The following is a 15,706-nucleotide window of genomic DNA, read 5'->3' as shown; positions in this document are numbered from 1 at the left end:
ATCAAAAACATCACGGGAAACCTATCCAACCTGAGAGCGCAGCTGGGCAGCGGTAACATCCTACTACTGCTGTGGTTACAAACCGGTACTCTGAGTGCTGGGCACATGCTTTCAGCAGCCAAAGAAAGGACGAACTCGTCTCTCCTCGCTTCCATAACTTGAATCATTCCGCGATTTTTTTGTACTTCCACATGGATGTAATGTAAAATACCTCACCTCTGAAGAGTCTGTTTTATTAAGCCTGCATGAAGTTCAGGCTTCTGTATCAGAATTGCCAAAATTCTGACACGCACACAAATTGGGAACCACACATTCATTAGGTATATTCTATCTTACTCAGAAATCGGCTTCCTTCATAGAAGCCCTTTGAGAAGCTTGTCCTCTTTTTAAAAATGGGAACATACATAAATAGAGCTTTGGGGTTAATTCTCAACTTCTACATTTATTGACATGGCTTACACAATCAGATCAACAACAAGCAACATTTACTGAGAACAAAACATGACCATGCATTTTTGCTAGGTGCTATTAGGCAAAGAAAAAAATGTGGACTTCTACCTCAAAAAGTTCAAGCCCTGGTTTACAAATAGCAAATTTCCAATCAGTACAAGTACCAAGAAACATGCAAACCGTGGTACAGAGACAAAAATGCCCAACTCCACCTAGGGATCAAGAAGGGCTTCATAGGAGAAAGGAGTCAAGGGTACATCTTCAGTGTCCAACTTGAATGGTGGTATCATCAATTAAGATAGAAAACCTAGGAAGCTAAGTATGATAGCATTGGAGTTATTTATTAAACAGAGGCAAGGCTATAGCTACAGACTCTAGAAAATGATGGTGAGAGCATTGAAGAGACTGGTAAAAGCCTAAAACAAGGGATAAATGAGAGTGTGTTGAGCATGGACTAGCCAAGAAAGAAACTATTAGTGAAAGAGAACAACTTTCCCAGATAAAGAGACCACTTTTTGCTCACAATTATAAGAACAGCTCTGTTCTGTTAAAATCTCCAAACCAACCTCTCTCTTATCCTCGCTCTATTTTATGTTTTAAGGAACCACAGCAAACACGTGAAAGCAACATTCTCATTCTTCTGCTCTTGCGCTGCCTCCACCATGACCAAGCATGTGTGCCAGGCATCTGACATGCATTATCCCATTTGATGCTGTGAAGGCAGTACTTTTATCATTATTCTATAGATGAGAAAACTGAAGTGTAGAGATGTTGAGGAACTTATTCAAGGCCATGTTATATTAAATGGCAGAAAAGGGACCAGAATCCAATTGTCTGATTACTAGCCCAGGCTCCTGCCAAGCCCCGACACAAAGGCCACATCCGTTAAAATGTTCACAGCCATATAACCAGTCCCCAACAACTGTAACAGATAAGTACTCATCTAAATGACCAATGAGGACAACCTGAGCAAATGACGGTTCAAGAACAAGCTGGTATGCTATACAGCCATTTAAAATAACTTATAAGGATGAAGCAAAAACAGGGAAATATTTCAAATATACATGAAAATATATGTACACAATGATTACTAGAATGTAATGTCAACCAGGATAGGAATTTCTGGCTATTTTATTCACAGTTATTTTTCTAGTACCTGACACATAGTAAGTAGGTGCTCAATAAATATCGGATGAATGAAGGAAGGCACAATACAGTAATATTATACATAAATATGGACACTATCTGGAGGATAGTAAGAAAGAAAATGTTTATTTTAGGTTAATGGAATTATGATTGATAGTCTTTAATATTGTAGTAAAAAATAAAAATAAAAAAACAATATAAATTCAGGATAACGACAAGTATGTGATGAGAATCACCCCTTGATCACACACGGTTTACAAGATTGCTAAGGTAGTGTGAAGGCACAACAAAAAGTCCAGAAGGAAGCTGGCCTTGAATGTGATGAAGAATGCTTTTATGGAAGGCGGTGAGCATGCTGTATGTGGTGCCAAGTACATAGTGAGCAGTCAATGGTGACAATAAGCTTTCTAAGCTAGCGAGACAGGGACAACTCTAGCACTAATTGAAGTTAGGCAATTCTCAATGTCACTCTGAACATTTTTCATCTCCCTTAGAAAAATAAATTTATACAACAGTAAAACACACATCAGAATTCCACACTAATTATCATGAAGTATGTCAACACACCCACTAAAACACAGCAATTTAATCTACATTCTACTGAGATATAGGCATGCAAAGAAACCTGACATCAGGTCATAAAAATAGAAATCAGACGTCTGCTCAGCACACCAACACTCAGTGTTACTGTGCTCAGCTTAAATACACTTTCCCATGAAGAGTAACAAAAAACAAACATTACTTAGTTAATTATAAACATATAAATAAAAATGGTCTTAAAATTCAGCTATATCAGGACAGAAAAAAGTTAATGAATAATGAATAAAATTACAGTCTTTGCCAGATATTATACAAAAACTTGTGCCAGTTAGGAGAAAGGCTAAATATGAGGTATTTCGTGTTAAGAACATCAACTGCTTATGTTACAAGTGACAAATGCATAGAAACCGGGTTGTTTTGACACAGGACTATAAAGACTTCTGCACTTAAGAGTCAGAAACCCTGAAAACTCATTATGATTCATCCACAAAGCAGAAGAATGATCCACAGAAGACCCTTAAGGCATTTTCCAGACACATTTTGCTGAATAACAAACACTAGATTTTAAAACAAATTCAAGCAAGAGGGTGGTAGAATAGTGTTCCAGGGAACATTTTCCCAGTTCTACTACAGTTAATACAGCAATTCATAAAGCAAGAAGAACTGTAGTAAAAACACTTAAAATAACTAGCTTATTTCTCCAATCCTATCTGGGGAATGCCAGGCTTGAGAAGTGAGCAGCGCAGTTCAGCGCTAATGTTTAAAAAATCTGTTCCTTTCTTCCAACGGTGAAGACACTTCAGACTGCACTCACAATCCTCCGCATTTTCTTCCTTTTTACATATACTTCTTAGTCTCCCTCTCCAGCCCAGAAGGTAACGTTCCTACCCCGTTTGTGGGGTCTGAACTTCTGTTACATGCCCTGCCCCTCTATACACCTTCCAGGTTCTCCTGTTAACACAAAGCTGAGAGCTCACTGTAGCTCCACTGACTAAATCTAGGCCAAAGTGAACTATTTCTTCTCCTTTCTTAAGCAATTGGGTAGGGCCCTGAACAACATTCCACCTCTCCTGCCCACACCCTAAATGCTGCTGAGGGGAGTGCGGGGTGTGGTAGACACTTCTGGCCCATCACCAGCAAAAGCTGCCTGGGCTCTGCCTGGGACTCTACCTCAGTTTCCTTTCTGAGTAGCTTGATAAGCTACCGCCTCATGAGCCTCATAGAACAGTACTAACAGAATTCACAAAATGGCAAAATTCTTCTTGACCAACTACTGCATATATTGCAATAAAATATGCCCGTTATTACTCGAAAGGGCTCGCTTCTCTATAACAACAATAAAATCATCTTTGTGTAAGTTTCATATAAAAATAAATGTGGTGCGTAAAAAAGGTAACCATTTTCTTTCAAGACTCATATATGATCACTAAAAATGTTTGTTAGAGATTTTCCCCATCCTACAACACAATACTTTTCTTGGCAATCATCTCATCTTTCAGGACTTTTATATCTGTGTAGTCTTCCCCCAATAGCAGATAAGCATTTTCTCTGTTGTCTACCCTCGACCCTTGATTTGATTTTCTGGGTATTTCTCTTTCTTAATGATCTTACTCATGGACTAGTCCCAGAACACACACAGAAAGTTACCCTCTCACATCATGCGCCCTCACTACACCAAAAGCCCAGTGTCTCAGGAAATTGAGATTTTTCTACTTAAGAGATACCAAATCCCAAGAAGCAATAAAAGGCTTAACTTTATGCTAGACTATGGCTCATCCACAGGCAACTGCCAGCACACACAAAACGAGTAAAAGACATGAGCATCAGTGAAAATTTGAAGCCATTCCTCAAACTTGAGATAGCTTTTGTTCATAGCTTTTCATGAGACTAGAATTTCAAACCACACATTTCCTACTAGTTAAATAGAACCTAACTCGTATGAAAGAATAAAAAAATCTCAGCATGCCACCGGGTTGTACAAGCACATTATGGTTGTGATCTGGGTGACAACTCCTGATCTCCACTCATGGAGACGCATGCGACAGGGAGCCAGAGAAGCCAAAGTGCCTGTGAACCCCATTTTGTCTACTCAGCACTTAAATCATTCCCTCCTGTCTCAAAAACAATTACAAAAATAAAAACAATGCTAGTTTTTAGCCAGCCTAAAAGAGGAAGAGTATGTATGATTCCTTCTTTATTTTTAACCATGCTATTTCTGCCTAGCCTCATTGGTCAAATTTCTGTACCACTTAAAACAAGACTGAGTCCCTTTACATGCAGCCGACCCACAAAAAGATCCAGGGCTCTTGTCTAGCCCCAGAAAATGGTGTTAGCATGCTCCTCAGGGAGGGCTAGAGAGAGGAAAAAAATACATCTTATACCATCATCTAATTTTTCATGGATTATTTTCCTCCTTTCCCAATTTTCTCTTAAACCCTTTCTTTATGTTTCAATTCTCTTCCATCTCTTTTCAGTCCTTCATTTCTGTTCCAAGTTATTTTGGCTCCTTCTCCTCATGATTTTGAGGGCCGGCACAATGCCCTTTCATGACAATAGAAAAGGATGTACAGCAGGGACTAAGCAATCTAGCTCACACCAGTAACATCAGCTACTGTCATCAACAGTCAACAAAATCTACAAGTATCCAAGAAATTATTCAATAGCTACTATGGTTGAAACACTGTGACAAGAATAATGGGGGAAATAACAGTATAAAGCAGTTTGTACCCTCCAAGAAGTAATAATCTAGTTCAGAGATCATGCAAAAGTATGTGGAAAAGGTAAAACATAAAGCAGTCAGAAGACTGCAGTATCTAACAATACACATGGGCTGTAATATTTGGGCACTGAGACCAAAGGTGGGTACAACCACTGTGCTCTAGAGGGTCTCAGGGGGGCTGGCTCAGGGAAAGCACAAGCTGGATTTGAAGGGAGCCTGAGGGTACCAAAAGGTGAGGAGGGCTTTCCTGGGAGAGAAGGCTTTCCATGGGGCTGACCACATGTCAGCCTAATAAGAGAGGATAGAAAACAGTAACTTTTACATTATATGTTTCACCACAATAAAAAAAAAAAAAAAAGGAGGAAAGACAGGTGCCTGGGCCTCCTAGCTGTCTCTAATAGGGTAGGAAAGTCAACATAGAGGGCTTGACAAACTGAGAATTCCTATGCTTAGATGGAAACATCCTGATGAACTTAGTCAACTGGATACTTTGTCCAATGCAAAGCCAGACACTTGGCAATTCCTTTTCTAACTTTAAATACCAACACTGCACAGAACTTCACAATGTTATTAAAGCAAAAGAAACTATTTGCCAAGATAGGGAGAGGTGTGCATGGTGAAGAAGGAAAAGACATGATGCCTCTTTTCTATTGGGGAAATGCCCCCTGGAAACAGAGGTCCTAGCAGCTTTACTATGAGGCAGAAATCCCAAACCCAGAGGCTCCAAAGGGGCTCTATTCTTCAGAGTTTTCTGGTGAGCACAAGAGAGGAAGTCTGCAATCACTTCTAGAAGTGAGTCACAAAAAAGCTCTAGCTTTCAGCTTCTAGCTGATCGCTAATAAAGCCCTGAGTATCTAAATCCAAGGTCTTAGCACCTTTGCTGACCACCTGGAGGAAAAAACCCCGAAACCAGTAAAGCAACTGTTACAGAAATAATACGTGGCACACTTTAGTTATTTCCCTTTAATCAGCAACAAGAAAATTATTTGGTTGAAATCATGCCCATGTGCTCCCGATCTTCAATTTGGGCAGACAACAAAATCCAGATAATAGTCCAAAAGGAAGGTCAGTGAAAACGGTAAAGAGAAACGTCCCCATTTTCATATAATGACCAACATTAGAGGAGAAACATGCTGGGAAATTGTCCAAATGGCCATAAAAATATTCACAGTACACAGTGTTCTACGTGAGTATAGTATATACTAGTGAAGTATTGCATACTACAAAATGTACACAGTGAGGACAATAACTGGCCTGAGGTGCAAGACATTGAAAAGTACGCTAATTCAAGAGTTAAATATAAAATTCTTGCTGGAATAACCAACTCTGTTAATTCTTTAAAATTTCCACATTAACACTCCCAAATCAGTGAAATACAAACTAAGAACTTCATTCTTACAGGTATCAGTAAAATCTCTTTCAACATTAGTCATCAGTATATGAAATAAATGAGCTCATTAGCCCAGAGGCACTGATTATTATACGGGGCAAACCAGGGATCTAGGTACTTCTCAAGACATTTATCAGTCACTCACACAAGGCTATGTAGAAAATGGTGATTCTAACGCTTATTTCTTACCTAATAAAGTGTCATAAATCTCGTTTTTCTGAAATGAGTGCTAATCTATGCAATTCTGCTTCTACATCGTTCTGGGACTATCTTTCCTGAATCTATCCTAACGCACCTTTCTAACTCTTAGCAGTCCGGGAATCTGAGGACCTTAGATATGCATATGTTAGAAAACAAAGTAAATGCATCAGATGTGTCCAAATGATGCAATGTATACTTAAGTTCGGTTTCGAGCTATAGGGCCATTCAGTCCCTCTGGAGGAAACATTAGTTAGCAACAGTTCAGATTTAACTGGGGGGATTTCACTTGGAACTGACAACAGTGCTCACCTTTAGGACAGAGGCTAAGTTGGTCATGTGCTCATTGAGGGCACCCTCGGACTCCTTGTAGGTCAAGCAGGTGAACTGGTACTCCTCAGGATCAAAGGCATCAGCTCCCTGCTGCTCCACATCGCTGGATACTCCCACATAATAGTCTTCTATGTCCCCAGGGTCCTCGTCCTCTTCTTCTTCCTCACAATTTGGGTCATAGTCCTCTTCATTGCTGTCAGATCCCTGGCTATTCATGTCCACAGACATCTTAACATCCAGCCAAGTTGCAGATCAAGAAAGCAGGTTTTTTTGGCCCTCCCCCCAAACTTTACCACTTTCTCAAATGCATTAGTGTTTTTGTATTCTAAGGGAGAAAAAAGAAAAATTAAGTGTTACCTTCTTTGTGAGAAGTTGGAACACAAACTATTCAAAAATCAAAATGGCATAGCCCTGGCCCTACCCCCAATATGGCCTCTATTTCCCTACTTTGGTCTCATACAGGTAACCTTACCATCATTTCCCTGCCTGCCCAAAATTATCAAAGAGAAACCCCTTCCTGGAGGGGGAGAAGTGGCTGACAGCAGAAACGTCATTCGAAGGGTCTGGCATGAAAGAATAAGGCTGTCTGCTTTATGTCAATGAGTCATTCCCATGGACTTGTCCTTCCTGCCAGAGTCTTTAAGAGAGAAGCACATTCCCACAGTTGCCTGCCTACAAGATGAGCAAGCTAAAGGCTGAACTACCAAAGTTTAAAATTCAAAATCTCTGCTAATCATGCCCCGCTTAGTGATGACACATACCATACATGACAGTTCCTTCCCACTATAATATCTAGGAAAAGAATATCACAGACATTGCTCTCAGATATTTGGAAAGCGGGTACACGGTTAGTAAAGAAAAAATTAAAAGCCACATTGTTCTTCAACATCCTTCTCTAGCATGCAAAGTTAACTGATTTCTCAGTGTTAAAGGGTTCTACTGATCCTTTATAAAAGGGATACTTAGAGAAAAAGAAACTGACTAATAGTGAAGGAAAACTATATTCTTCTGTCTTAGCAGAATCAAGGCTAGGTAAAACCAGATTCTATTTAGGGTGAACAAACAAGAGTTCAAATGGAAACAGCTATTGAAAAATCCTCACAGATCAAAATGTTACTCAATTACATATAAATGAACAGAGAACACTAGTTGAGAAAGCAAACAATCACAAGTACTAAATGCATCTCAATAAACAGTATCAAACAGTGACTTGAATCTGAAAACTAATAGAACCTTAAAATGCAAGAGCATTTGGATTGAATGTTATGTAAATAATTTACACAACCAAATCCAGATTAAATACAAATGTAAATGTAAAGTTTATTTGAAGTAATCTCTTTAAAAAATCAACCATAATTAAAATGAAGATTAAAAATAAATATATACTGAATTTATAAGCAGTCTAAAGGAGTATAGAGGCACCTTTTAATAATGTCACAAAAAAAGCAGTGAATCTAAGTTTGATGTTAATTATAAATGTCCATTTTTTAAAATCACATTGAGAAGGTAATATATATAATAGTATTTACAATCTGACTTTTAACAACGGTATAACCACCTAATCACAATTGAATTTAACTAGAGTATTTTTCCTTTAGGAGAAAAAGTTAGTTTTGAAATTAAAAATACCTGTAATTCTTCAAGATCTTGCAGGAAGATGTCACCCAAATATTCTATGTCATATAATTTCCATCTAAAATGAAAAGAGAGAATTCTGATACTTTTAAATTGGTACCCTACTTTTACGAATTTATTATTTAAAAAGCAAAGACATTTAAGAGGACAAGCAGCAAGGAACCAGAGTAACTATGAAATTACAGTTGACCCTTGAAGAACATAGGTTTGAACTGCACAGATCCACTTATACACAGCTTTTTTTCAATAAACACTGTATTTTCTCTTCCTCATGATTTTCTTAATAGCATTTTTCTCTAGCTCACTTTACTATAGTAATATAGTATACAATACACAACATACAAAATATGTGTTACTTGTTATCGTAAGGCTTCTGGTCAATAGTAGGCTATTAGTCGAGTTTTGGGGGGAGTCAAAAGGTATACACATATTTTAGACTGTGCAGGGGGTCTGTATCCCTAATTCCTGCATTATTCAAGAGAAGTCTGCATGTCATAATTATATCGACAAATTACATGATCTTCTGAATAAAAGTATTCAAAGTAAACAGCAGACAATTTTAACCAGGGTACTACTGGTAACAGAAATGGATACTCAACTCCCCCCATCAATTTAAAAGTCCACCACCTTACTCTTATCTTTCAGAGTCCCTAAATTAACTACCACAATTTCAATCCTAAGCGTTACATACAAAGTAAATTGTAACTGACTTAAAACTGAACTTTTATTATGAAGTCACTTCCACTGTGGTAATCTAACACTTACAAAATACTGCCAATATTTCAGGTCTCACTACGCTTGTGAAAAAAAGTTAGTTTCAAATAAAAAAGTGTCCCATACGAGATGCCACCAGGCAATATTAACACCTATTTCCCACCTCTCTTCTGACATGCTAAAAGGCCATCTGACTTTCTCAGAGATACAGACCCCACTATTCCAAACTAAATAAGTACTATTTGCTTACTCAATTAGTAACTTCACATCTATTTCTTTACCCTTTAGAATTTCTTAGAAAATCAGATCTTATAACTTCCAAACGTAGACAGGCAAATATAAACTAATGAAAATCAAAGTCCAAACAATGATTGTGAAAGAATATTTTCAAAATGGTAAAGGAAAATTTGATTTTTAAAAATCTTTTTGCTTTTGCCTGTTTTTTGTTTGTTTGTTTTTGTTTTTTAATGTAAGATACAGCTTACTGGGCAAATAGAATCTATGAATATTGTTCCCATTTACAAAATACTACTACCAATAATAGCTCTCATGTAATGAGAGCCAATTTCAGGTCTCATTAAATCTTCAAAACCATACAAAGTGGCTATCACCTACTTCTTACAAATAAGAAAGCTAAAGTTCGAAAAGCTTAAGTAGCTTGCCCAGGACCTTGATGCTGGCAACCTGAAGAGCCCAGCATCGTAATCCCACCAGGTTCATGGTCTATGGTGATTCACAATTCTCCATCACCCTCCCAAAGCAAAGCTAACTCCAGAACCACAACAGAAGAGCATGCTTTCATTTTTTCTGGATTTCTCTCCAGGATTTGGGCTTAGAGGCTGCCCAGGATTCTCACCAAATAAATAGTCAAGAACCAAGGAAAAACTTCAGGCTCCCCTCCTAAAGGGGAACCTGAAAAAAGAACATTTCGTACTTACTGGGTATTCCAGGTTCAGATTTAACATTTAATTTTTAATCTTTTCAAAGTTAATGATTCCTATTCTTCTTGAAAGAGTGCTGACATTCAAAAGGGCCAGTATGTTATCTAATTAACGGAACTGGTGACAATGTTTTGATTTCCTTAGATGTTAAATATTATCCTTACGTCTCAGAAAAGGAGTAAAAGAAATTACTTTTTCTTAGAACCAAAGTCACATGTTCAAAAAGACCTGAGATCCACCATGAATTAAAGAATCCAAATGGAAGACATCTCAACTTAAAGTTGACAAGAACAAAACACACTTTTTGGTGAATCTGCCCATGTTTACTCCAGGTATATAATATTTAGCACTGAATGGTCTTTTTACTGAGTCTACATCTCCGAAGAAAACTACTTGGCACAAAACTATGAACCAAAAACTTAGTTTCAAAACTCTACACTACGCCTGTACTGCCAAATAGAGCAGCTGCTAACCACAATGGTTATTTCACTTAAAAATTAAATTGAAAATTTGGTTTTTCAGTCGCACTAGCCACAAGTCAAATGCTCAATGGCCACGTGTGGCTTGTGACTACCTTACTTAGTGGGAACTGTACAGAATACGGCCATTGTGACAAAGTTCCACGGGACAGAGCAACAATCGGTACTGAGATGAAGTCATCCGAGAGCACGACTGCCTCTCCCGTGGCTAGCACAGCAGCGTCCAGCAAGGCGGCGACGCAGCTCCTGGGCCGCCTGTCCCTTCCGAGGCACTGGGCTATCCGCGAGCTCACAGAGCCCACGCGCTGGAGGCCCCTTCATGTGCGGGCGTTAACTAACCGCGCGGGCAGCACTGCAAGAGCTGAAAATGATGACCAGAGTGGGTAGCCCCGGAGGTGGCGCGTTTCCCCAGCGCGCCGGGGAGGGAGGGCCCATATACACCGGCGTCAGTCGGTCAGAGGCGCTGGCCTCCGACCTCTCCGCGGGCTGAGGAAGAGGAAGGAGGAAAAACGGAGATACCAGGCGCCCGTCCGCCACGGTCGTAGTCTTCGGCAGCCGGGCCGCGGCCGGCCGGGGGCGCTGAGACCGTGTACGGGAGGCCTGGGGAGCCGGGGCCTCGCGGACCGCGACGAAGGCGGAGCCCGGACTCGGCTAGGGAGGCGCGCGGAGAGCCCACCTCCCTCCCCCGACCTGCGGGGTAAACAAGGCCGCGACCCGCACTTCTCACTTACCGGGAGCCGCGGCCGCGCGGCCGCTGAGCCCGGGCGGGCCAGACCGGGTTGGTCTGAGCCAGAGGGATCGGACCCAGGCGCGGCGGCGGCGGAAACGGCAGGCCGACGCCGGTCAAGGCCCGCGCTGCTTCCTCCGGCGGAGCCGTCTCCGCCGCTCCGGAAGCGCTCAGCGCGGTTACGTCACTTCCGGCCCGGGGTCGACCAGCGGTCGCTGGGGTCGCGGCCGGCGCTAGGTAATAGTGCCCTTGGGTCGGCTCTTGCGTGTACCCCAGCGCTCGGTTCCAAAATCTGACCAGGGCACAGCCAGCGCTAAGGGTTGCAGGAAGCAGCGGAAGAGACGGCTCGGCTTACTAGATCGTGGACATGGCATCGTTTCCGGCTTTCGCCTACCAACGCCGCCCGCCGCGACATTTCTAAGCAGTGTTTTTCTGATAGACTCTTATTTCAGTGTTTGTATTCTGGTGTCGGGCATGGGGAAGACATCCTGACGTCCGTGGAGTGGATGAAGTACGGTCGCTAGACGAAGGAGAGCGCGGCCTCTGGGTTAGCGCGCGGGGCCTGAATTCCGCTTACGCCCTGAGGCTGTCTCCTGGTGGCCCCAGACGCCGCAGGCGAGGTCCTGCTCGGGCCTTCATTTCCCTCTCAGTCCGACTCACCGCCCACTTCTTCGGCTTCCCATTCACCATACAAGGCTGAATCTTAACTGCCTTACTGCCCAGTTTTTTCAAACGGTATAGGAAGTGTCAATCATTACTTCTAGTATACCTTCTGTGACATGTTAGGCGTTATGCATAGATTAGAGCCATGGAGGGCCACTCAAGTTGCTGCTGCACAAATGGAAACGCCAGTGTGAAGGATGTTAGGGAGCGTCTTGGGCTGTGCAAGTCTGTAGATAACCCAAAAGATTTCCATCCATACCCGAGTCGAGTCGTGTATGCACTGATATTCGAGATCTATGTGTAACGGGCTCTCTTATTTAATGCTTGCTTCTTGTATGTACGTGTGTATTTCTTACTCATGAGTTGAAACTCAGTTCCAGTTTAACTCAGAACATGTATCTGAATCAGATACAATTAAATACTAAGAAACACCAAATTAATTTGGAGTGAAAATTAATAGTGACGAGTAAGCTGGGTTATGTAGGGTTATGAATTTTGTATACTAGCAACATAAAAGTCTACTGTAATCCTGTGTACCTTAATATTTGTTTTGAGAAAACATATCCCTTTAAATTATGATAGTAGCAAAGAACCCAAATTATATTTTCTGCATATGAAATGTCACTTAGAAGCTCTCTGGGTTACTGGTAATAAATCATCTCCAGTGAACAAAAGAGAAACAGTCTTTCTGCGGAATTATAGCGTTTAGGTGTCAAGCACACAGGTGCACATACAATATATTGGAATCTCATGTATTATCCTTATTTGTTGGCTTGTCTTTCCCCTGATGAAGGTGAGTTTTTGAAGAGCACTGATCCAACCTTATTTTCAATAGTACTCCATTAAATAAACATTTATTGTGCTGATGATAACATTTTTAACTAATGCCAGTCTCTCCCCAGGAAATAAAAATTTAAAAATTAAGCCAAAACATTTAAGGATATGCATAAAAATTTGTGCACATATGTGTGTTCTGGAATGGTGATTCTAATTGTAAAAAGTTTGTAGCATCCCAAGTGTACAAAAGTAAAGGTTTGTTAAATTATGGTAAAATGTACAATAAAGAAGGCCATTAATAATGATGCTTTACAAAGGCAGCTATTGACAAAGAAAGGTATTTGGAATATTCTCTTAAGTGATAAGAATAGGATGTGAAAATGTGTGTGATATTCCATTTTCAAAATATATATGTATATAAAATATATAAAGTCATGGTTTCTGTGGGGGAGAATCTGGACACGCCACAGTAGGAATGGTTTATCTCAGATTCTCAATGTCCAGGGCTAGAAGATTCGAAGGCTGGGAGCTAGAATTATAGGAAGAATTATTGACTCATACGTCTGATGGTTGATGGCGTCTGTTAGCTGGAGGCCTTGCTGGGGCTGTCAGCCAGAACACACACACACACATGACCTCTCCATGTGACCTGTTTTTCCTGGAAACGTGGCTAGGTTCCAAGAACAAGTGTCTTAAGAGAGAGAGAGCCAGGGGGACGCTGTATCTCCTGTTATGGCCTAGGCTTTGAAGTCACCTAGCATTATTTTTACCATATTTTATTGGTCCAAGCAGTAACAAAGGTCCTCTCAAGTTCAAAGAGAGGAAACGAAACCCAACTCTTGATGGAAGAATACCAATATGATATCACATTGTAAGAAAAGCATATGGAATGGGATATATGTGTGGCCATCTTTGGAAAATATAGCATGTATCTTACACATATGTCCTTCATCTTGGCTTTTATTGATTTTAATTAGATTACTAGTACATTCATATATTAAAGTAGTAAAAAATTAATGCAAAAGTTGATGGCAATATTCCTATTAACTCCAACTCAATCCTATTCAGGATTACTGCCACTCTCCAGAGTTTGGTGCCTATCTTTCCAAGACCCTTTCTATGCATCTACATACATATCTACATTTACAACTAAACACATATTTATGTAAACTTTTAAAAAATAACAGGTTATTATAAATACTCTGTTTCTTTTTTCATTTAGTAGACGGTGCTATCATTATCCCCATTTCACAAATGAGCAAACTCAGGTACAGGAAGTTGTGGGACTTGTTCAAAGTCATAAAGTTAGGAAGTGGCCAAGCTGAGATTTTAGCCCTGGCCATCTGGCTCCAGAGTTGAACCCTTCTCAGCATTTCTTAGTATGATTGTACTGTCATCTGACCATGCTCCTTTTGCAAGTCATGTTTTTCTAATTTTTCACTCATGTAAAATTACTGATAGTGCTTCTGTGAACCCTCTGAGATATACTACTTTTTGCCTAGATGTGAAAATGGTCTGGGTTATATTCCTAGAAATGGAATTGGCAGGTCAACTTCTACGTTCATTTTACATTATTATAGATACAGCTAAATCACCTTCAAAAACTGCCTTTGGTTCTTTGAGTCCAGCCAAAGGCCAGGCATCATGTTATTAGATGTGATGGTGAGGAAAGGCGACCACAGCTCCTGCAGTCAAGGAGCTTTGGTCTACTAGGGGATGCATATATTTGAGGAATAATTAAATAAGAGTGAAATTGCTGTGAGGAGTACTGCACAGGAGAGTCAGTGGGCTCCATCTTCAGGCTCTGCTCCATCTACACTCATTTCCTAGTGATCTTATCCAATCTCTTTGTCTAAGTATCTCTACTAAGTACCTCTACTACCCCAACACACTAAGGACTTCCAGGTTTCTATTTCTAGCCCTATCCAATTTCCTGAACTCCATACTCAATATATTCAATTGTCCATTTAACACCTCCACATGGATGTCATATTGGCATTCAGATTTAACATGTCCCAAACAAAACTCAATTTTATCTCCAAACTTGCCATTCCCCCCAGTGTTTCCCAGCTCAGTAATGTCACACTCTCTCAGGTCAAAAATTCACAAGTCTCCCATATGTCTTCTTTCCCTTTCATATTCCACATTCAATCCATAAACAATACTTATGTGCCACACCTCCACAGTATGTCCTGATTTGGCACTTCTCACCACCTGTGCTCTAGTGCAAGCCACCGTCATGTGTCCCTGAATGTGAGCAGGTCCCTTAACTAGGTAGTCTCTTTGCTTCTACCCTTGCTCCCCTACATTTGTTCTCAACATTATTTAGGAAGATCTTTTTAAAGCATAAAATGTCATTTCCTTGTTCAAAACCCTCCGAAGCTTTCTCTCAAAGGCTTTGGCCTTAAGAGGCTTACAGAGGGTAGAGGCTGGAGCCAAATACTTAGGGTCAGAATTCCAGTTTGGCAACTTCCTAGCTGTGTGACCTTGCTCAAGGAAACTACTTCTTTATGACTTAATTCTAATTTGTGAAATGGGGATAATAGCACCTTCTATTAAGTGAAAAAGCAGAATTATAGTTATGATAGCTTTTTATTAATAAAAAAAAGGTTTGTGTAAATATGTATTTGTGTATATACCTGTTAGATATAAATGTGTATGTAGATGCACAGAAAGGGTCCTGGAAGGAGAGGTACAAAATGCTAATATTTTACATTCTCGTTTTTTATACTCTTGTTTCTTAGGTTGTGCTCTTTAATCCATTCGACCTCTGCTTTGGGGGCTCCTACTTTCATGCTGGCCCATTTCCCATAGTGCAGTCAGTCTTCCAGGGGTTCCATATACATCTATTTGCTGAAGGCTTCCTAGGTTCTGTCTCTGGTCTTTACTTCTCTCCTAGTTCCCAAGCTGTGTACCTGACACTAACCAGTTATATCCCCAGATATGCCATGGGCACTGCAATTGCAGTGTATCTGAAAACCAGAGCTGCTGCGG

At 40.4% G+C, this 15,706-nt stretch overlaps 1 protein-coding gene across 3 annotated transcripts in view; it reads right to left on the bottom strand.

Annotated features, from left to right (window-relative positions):
* ARIH2 (ariadne RBR E3 ubiquitin protein ligase 2) overlaps nucleotides 1–11,433 on the bottom strand; it is a 41,873-nt gene extending 30,440 nt beyond the window's left edge. For all 3 annotated transcript variants that reach the window (XR_001597525.2, XM_016149908.2, XM_016149906.2), the window contains exons 1-3: nucleotides 11,277–11,433; nucleotides 8,406–8,469; nucleotides 6,756–7,101 (exon numbers count right to left, since the gene is read on the bottom strand). Coding sequence is in view for 1 of the 3 variants with exons in the window: in XM_016149906.2 (XP_016005392.1) it covers nucleotides 6,756–7,004 (249 nt within the window). In the remaining 2 variants the exon portion in view is untranslated. The remainder of the gene's footprint in view (nucleotides 1–6,755; nucleotides 7,102–8,405; nucleotides 8,470–11,276) is intronic.
* Nucleotides 11,434–15,706: the final 4,273 nt, after the last annotated feature.

The sequence above is a fragment of the Rousettus aegyptiacus genome, unplaced genomic scaffold (genome assembly GCF_014176215.1).
Source record: "Rousettus aegyptiacus isolate mRouAeg1 unplaced genomic scaffold, mRouAeg1.p scaffold_m13_p_4, whole genome shotgun sequence".
NCBI classification, from domain to species: Eukaryota; Metazoa; Chordata; class Mammalia; order Chiroptera; family Pteropodidae; genus Rousettus; species Rousettus aegyptiacus.
Note: the sequence above shows the minus strand (reverse complement) of the source record. Positions and strands in the feature narration are given on the sequence as shown.